This window comes from Carlito syrichta, unplaced genomic scaffold (genome assembly GCF_000164805.1).
Source record: "Carlito syrichta isolate Samal-C Ts95f unplaced genomic scaffold, Tarsius_syrichta-2.0.1 Scaffold120546, whole genome shotgun sequence".
NCBI classification, from domain to species: domain Eukaryota; kingdom Metazoa; phylum Chordata; class Mammalia; order Primates; family Tarsiidae; genus Carlito; species Carlito syrichta.
Genome location: NW_007064642.1, coordinates 54,087 through 61,308, shown reverse-complemented (window position 1 = coordinate 61,308; position 7,222 = coordinate 54,087). Strand labels below are relative to the sequence as shown.

The following is a 7,222-nucleotide window of genomic DNA, read 5'->3' as shown; positions in this document are numbered from 1 at the left end:
AAAAAAAAAAAAAAAAAAAAAAATGGTTGGAAATGGAAGAGAGAATTTTGTATACTCTAAAAATGGGGTTTTGCCAGAGGAGACTTATCTCCTGTTCTGAAATTGGAATCTTGAATTAGCTTCTTTGTTTAAAGAGCATGTGATTTTCAGACGGTCATACTGAATTACATTGTCATTTTCAGGAAAAAAATGAACAGAGGTAGTATATGTTAAGAGAATGGACCACTCTAAGCACTGAATGTCACTGGCAACTCTAAAAGGATGAGGATTTAAATGACCTGCATACTCAAAATGAACCAAGGGATAAAACTTCAACAAAATAAAATACTGCAAGAATTAATATTGGGTTATCATCAAGAACTAATGGCTTAATTTTGCATGGGATTTATGGAGTATCCTTTCCAGGTCTGGGCATATTTTAAATGGCTACTTTTGTCTAGAGGAAAATGGTCAAGATGTGACAGGCAAGAAAAGCATGAAAGGACTAGGGAAACAGCTTGAAGACTAAGGGGAGACCACCAACTGCATATATCTGAAAGACTGTCAGGTTAAAGAACTACAAAGGATACATATGGACTAAGGGGAGAATCCACAGGCAGACTTCAGTTCATATTAGGAAAAACTCTCTGGTTATGAGAGCTGCCCAACTCTCGAGTAATAAATGCAGAGCCCCACAGGCTATCTGATCATAGGTCAAAGCTGTGGTAGTAGAGGTCCCTGAAACACAACAATAAAAAGCTGGGCCTTTATTGTTGAAAATTCCAAGACTTTCATCAGTAGGTTGAAAGTAACTCATTCCTTGAAACCTCTATTAAGTGCCATTTCCTGTTACCTTTTAAGAATGCAAATTTCTCTCCAAAGTCTAACCACCAGAAATAACTGAATTTACCACTATTCTCACAGCCCAGTGGGCCATTATCTTCTGTCTTCTTTGTCACAATGTTGCAGGTGTCCTCAGATCCTCTACTCTCACAGAGGTGTCTTTCCTGCCTGCTTCTACACCCTAATCCACCCCCCAACTACCTACCCTCCTGGTCATTCATTCCTCCTTGCACCCACTTCATTTCTCACTAGGAACGGATGCCAGAGCACAGAGAGGAAAACAAGACCAAAGAGAAGTAAGGCAGAATGAATATTTAGAGCCTAACTTTCCAAATAAAGAAAATGAGGGAGATGAGATCAATGGGCTGACACTTATGCCATGGTCTGGTTTTTCACGAAGAGGGCTAGCGGTGCCACCACCAAGGCACCAGAGTGATGACTTTTGTCTCCAGAATAAAGATGTTCTACAATGGCCAAAGACAACTGAGGTCAGGTGCTCTGTTCTAGCTTTTACACCATCAAGTGAGGGGACTGAGAAGGGAGAAAAAAATATAAAAGGATAGAAAGGAAAGAAATTAACCAAGTCGGGGACACCTGAGCCTTGGAGAAAGGGCTAGGCAGAAGGAAGGAATAGGGGTTAGGAATAGGGGTTAGGCAGGGATGCCACTGGGTTGTTGATAGAAAAAATAAAATTAAGACAGTTCCTGAGAGGTGAAGAAGAATAGAGAGCCTCAATACAGAGTCACAGTCACCTGAGGCCATCTGATGAGTAATTCAACATCCTGTTTCTCTTGGCACCCCAGACAGGATGCTGGAGTAGCTACCACAAGACACACCTATATCAGATGATACTAGGTCAGTGTAAAAAGCTAAAGGGTATTGGTTTGGGTAGAAGCCTTTCATGTTTGGACCAAATCCAATGTGGACAAAGTAGCTGAGCAGCAGGAAGGTGGGGGTCCATAGCTGAGCCTGATGTACTCCCCAAAGCCTTCTCCAGATGGCTCAACTTATCACAATCATGCTTCAATTAAAACTGTCATAAAACTCGGGATGGAGGTGGGAGTGTGGGAGGAATGGGGCACTGAGAGTACAGAGAAAATGTACAGTGTAGAGGTGACTGAAGAGGGTCAGAAAGAAGTGTCCTTCCACCAAAACATCCACTTCTTTTGGTTGGAAGCCAAGGGCTGGGGACAGCAAATGCTATCCCTTCCCTCTCTTCTAAATTTGGAGCCTGGTCTATTTGGACAGCTTACTGATGACTCTGATGAGGGCACCATTTTCATCTTTCAGCCTCTGGTTGTCAGATTTCAGTTCTGTTAACACCTGTAGGGTGACAGAAGAAAAGCTGTGTTAGAGCCTGGCAAGATTGCCTCTTCCACCCTCCCTAAACAGGCCGGGCCACCAAAATTCTCACTGGTCATACTATACATATCCACTTTCAACCACTAAACCCCAGAAATCTTAGAGACAGTCACAGAGCTGCAAGGCACAGAGAACACTAGGTATATATATTTAATTCTCTACAAAGCTCCTCACTGATAGTCACCATGGAATTCCAAATGGCTTTTATCAGCAGTTTTAGGGGATAGTGTTGTAATTCCAGGAAATAGATGCTTGTGGGGGCAGGGGAGGGGTTTGAGATTTAATTCTATCAGTTCTGCTGTCTTGGAACATTGCACACACTGTTGTTCAACTTGTGAAACAAAGAAAAATAATAGCCTCAAGTTCCAGCCTAGATACCCAAGTCTTTATTATGTGATCAGGCACTTTGACAAGTATGCTGTGGATCTGAAAGATCCTAGTGGGATGTTGATTAGGGTACAGTTTGTGAGTGGGCCCTGTTGGCAAGAGAGATTTAGGTTAGAGGGTAAGTACATCTTCACTAAGATGGCTACAGAAATCTACATCCACATCTATTCAACACAGAAGCCTTTTGATTATTCATCTAAACCTTTAGGACCCCCAGTGGCAGGCAATGCCCCCAGTAAAGAGTGACCTGAATTGAGGTATATGAGGCCTGTTTGGTTCTGGCTCTGCTACTAACTTTTAAGAGATATAATTATACCTTAAGGAATATAATCTTTGTTTCCTCAATCTCTCAGGGAAGACGTAAATTATATAAATTTATGTGTATGCACACACATATATGCATTACAGATACATAAATAATTTGCATCAGGGACACTAAAGGAAAACCCTATTGAATATCTGTAATGCGTAAGGCACTGTGCTAGAGGGCCTCACTAGTACTTCATGAGACAATGCTACAGTTGTTATTCTGATTTCTACAAATGAGAAAATAAAGAATTCCATAACTAGTCCAAGGCATCCAGCTAATAAATGGCAAAGCTAATATTGAACCCAGGTATACCTGACTCCAAAGATCATTCTAGTGGGATGGGCTAGAAAACAAAGATTTTTGCAGCCCAGAAACTAAAATTCCAGCAATCATTGCCAATAATGATCTCTATTACTTTAGGCAAATCACTCGACTTCTCTGCATTTCTATTTTTGTATCTCTATAAGAACAATAATCTCTGTCCTATTCCCCCGTACTGTAAGGACTCTGCGAGGCCCACAGAAGGTAAAAGATGTGGAAGTATGTTGAAATACATAATGAGCTTTACAATACTGAGTATTCCTACTACTGCTATGCATTTTCCCATGAATGTGGGAGGGCAAGCAAGTAATCTACAAACTTTACTAAGAAGACCTTCATCGAGAAAATATCAAAGTAAAATTTCAGTCCTTAGGCCCTGCCTCTCCTTCCTCCAATTCAATCATATCAGCTCCGGCTACCCTCTTTCATGCTATCCCTGCAGCCTTGCCTACTACAAATGAGTGCTCAGAAACTAATTTCAAAACGATTTTTAGAAAACGTCAGCCCAAGGTGGCCTCATGTTTCCACCTTCCTATCTGCTCTTTAAGGACTCATCCTGGGGCCTGCAGCCTGGGTGTAAGTTGAACTATGAAAGCCATATTTCCATAATAGGATTTCATAGGTGGGAAGAAGCTATATATGGCAGTGGATTACATTTTACTGCTTAGCAGCTCATCAAATCAGAACTGAGCTGCCTTTAAAAAAAAATGTATAAACAAGTCATGGAGCTTTGGTGATTTATTTCCACATTAAGAACTCAATTCCTTTTAAAAAAAATTGGACAAGGCAATTTCACAGCTGCAACATGCTACAAGTGATATCTTAAGGGAGTGTCAAAAAGTACAAAAAGTGGAATGCAGAAATCAAGGGGGAAAAAAACTTCACAAACTTCACTCTCAAAAGAGAGAGGGGGAAATGAACAGGTTACCTGATATTCAAAGTTAAAGAATGATTAAATAAAAACATAGGTGAAAGTACTATATAAGTATGAGATATAACAAAGCTTTATCATTTCAACTCTCTGGACCTCAGCTTCTTAATTTCTAAATTCCCAGCTTACCACAGTTTGATGTTAAAGATACCTTGGATAAATAAAATTGAGTACACATTTTCTCAAATATTACTCCTTATAGCCTTTGATGTGGAATGTGTTAAAGAGGAAGAAGATATAGGGGTCCTGAAGCTTTAAAGACCCAGGGCAAGGCTAGCTGTGGGGTGAGAGGGATTCAGAATGCATCTTGCTTGAGCTGCTTTGCTTCCAGCTACACAGGAAGTAGAAAGGGAGTCCCGTCCCCCTCCCCCATATTGTGCTGGTAAGTGGCTTGCTTTACATGCTGAGATAAGATGATTCCTCCAGGGGACTATTAATAATAAGGTAGGGCAAAATCTCTTGGATCATACTGCCAGTTTGGCTTAGTTATCTCATTCTTCCTTCTGGCAAAGCTTTTTCAATAAAGGGCTAGATAATAAATTTAGGGTTTGCAAGTCATATAGTTTCTGTTGCAACTCTGCTTGTAGCACAAAAGTACCCATAAACATAATGACAATATGTAAGCAAATGAGCATGGTTCTGTTCCAATAAAACTTTATTTTTGGATATTGAAATCTGAATTCCACATAATTTTCATGTGTCCCAAAATATTATTTTTCTTTTGATTTCTTTTTTGACGATTTGTATGGACCATGGGCTGTGCTGGTGGGTCATAGGTTGCTAACCCCAGCTGTGGTCCTGTACCAGTGGCTTTCTTTACAGTGGCAACATCTTTTAGTAGGTAAATGGTTCTTTGGCAGTTAGCCTTTGATAGGGAAGTCAGAGTGCTGAGAAAACAGAATACTGCCCTTCCTCCCTCAGTTACAATGCTGGCGTATAATATAGTTGCTGAATATATCCTTCTTGCATTGTTTAGGTCATATGCTTAACAAACAGCCAACACTCTGTGCCAAATACAATGCTTATATTACAATAGTTAAAAAGCCTGGGCTCTGGAACCTGACATATGTGAATTTTGGTTTTTTACCACTTAACTCTCTGAGTGACCTTGGAAAAGTTACTTAATCAGACTCAGTTTTTTTCATATGAACAATAATTGTTTTGAGGAATAAATTAGAAAAACCATGTAAACCACTCAGCATAGGCCTTAATAAATGACGACTGTTATGGTTATCAAATACTGAAAGCATGAGATCTAGTTCTGCCGCATATTCTTAACTATCTTACAACAAAAAGGGAAACTAAAAATAACTGGGACATCTTTTGGGTTCCTATCTTGCCCCAAGCCAAATTTTCCAGGAATTTTGAACCAAACTTTAAAGCATGGAGTTTGGACCTAACAGTAGCTGCTTACTGCCAGGCCATGGTAGGACTTCCCTTTCAATTTCTTTCTGCCTGTGATAGCATCTGCAGAAGGATATTAGCTCAGCCTTTATGATAATTTGGGTGCTTCAGTTCTAGTGGATATTAGTTGCCAGCTACTGACCCTGAGGCAAAAGCAGATTGTCAGAAAAAAGAACAGGCACTGGACAGGATCAATTAGATTGTTGCTGAAAATTAAAAACTCATCTCAGAGCAGTGGTGACCCCATCACACCATCTTGGGATGGAAAAATAAGTTGTCTGTGAGCTTGTCTTTCAGATCTACAGCCAGGAAAAGGCTCCAGTTTGCCAAACACATTTTTTTGGTACTCGGTTGAGGATAAATCCCTACTCTCTGCTCCATTGCCTGCCATTCTCCTTTGAAAAGCTGGCCCTATTAGGGAGAATCTGGCTGTGTGAGGGTCTCATTTATATAGTCTGTGTTCTGCCTCAGCCCACACTCTGAGCAAAAGGAGGGGCACATCCCAAGAGCCCAGAGATCTGTGACAGGGATGAGAGAAATGCCTCCCAAGGAGGGAGAAGAAAGCGAAGTGTATTACAGAAGGAGGCAAAGAATGCTTATTCAATTCTGTTAAAATGGTGGGGTGGAGTATGGTTTTGCTGGTAGTACAGCTGGGCTGAAACAGCTCTAGTCTTCAGTTCTAGTACTCTCCATCCATCAATGTTGTCAGTTGTGAGGATTTAGTTCTGTCTGGTATCCAAAGGGCTGTGGTTCATCAATCATGGTTGCACAAAAGAATCAACAGCAAGCTGGGCTCGGTGGCTCAGTCTGTAATCCCATGCCTTGGGAGGCTGAGGTGAGTGGATTGCCTGAGCCCACGGGTTCGAGACCTGCCTGGGCAACTTGGCGAGACTTCATCTCTACAATAAATCAAAAAATCAGCTGGGCATGGTAGTGCATGCCTGTAATTCCAGCAACTGGAAGGCTGAGGCAGAAGGATCACCGGAGCCCAGCAGGTTGAGGCTGCGGTGGCCAGGAGTGGCCACTGCACTCCAGTCTGAGTGACAGAGTGAGACTCCAACTCAAAAAAAAAAAAAAAAAAAAAAGAATCAACAGGAGAGTTTTGAAAGAATACTGATTCCTGGGTCTCAACATGGACTACTGATTCTTTGGGCATAGGGCTGGGTACTGGTGTAAGTTAAAAGCTCCCAAGTGTTTCTAATGTGCAGCCAAGGTTGAGAGTCCTTGCCCTTGGCTACTGTAGGTCCAACTACAATGGAGTCCAAGACCAGCCGCAATTGTATCAGGGGAACACATTGCACTTGGGTTGCTGATGACTGAGAAAGATGTGTTTGGCAATGACACCAATGAAATGTGTGTACATGTGTTGGGAGACAACATCTATAGCTACATGGCTGAGGCCTGTAAAGGCCCATCTGGAAGATCGCCTCTGACATAGGATATCAGTTATACCTATAATATTGGCGTGTGATTAGTGACCAGTGTGCATACATGGCAGTAAAACTTATAAGTAAATCTCAATACACCTGATGGAAAGTGCATAGCAGAATTATTTCTCTCTGTCTTTCTAAGTTTTACTTCTTTCTAGATATTTTTTAACTTCTATTTCCTGGTAGACTGGGTAGTCAGCTTTGGAAAGCTGTTTCCCCTAGGGCTAAGATTAGAAACTAAATTACCATGATAGA

The 7,222-nt window shown here is 41.2% G+C and overlaps 1 protein-coding gene across 1 annotated transcript in view; it reads right to left on the bottom strand.

Moving 5' to 3' along the window:
* Positions 1-1,281: 1,281 nt before the first annotated feature.
* LOC103249491 (protein phosphatase 1 regulatory subunit 12B-like) overlaps positions 1,282-7,222 on the bottom strand; it is a 45,910-nt gene continuing 39,969 nt past the window's right edge. Inside the window, exon 7 of the mRNA XM_008048120.1 lies at positions 1,282-2,145. Coding sequence (XP_008046311.1) covers positions 2,059-2,145 — 87 coding nt within the window. The 3' untranslated portion in view covers positions 1,282-2,058. The remainder of the gene's footprint in view (positions 2,146-7,222) is intronic.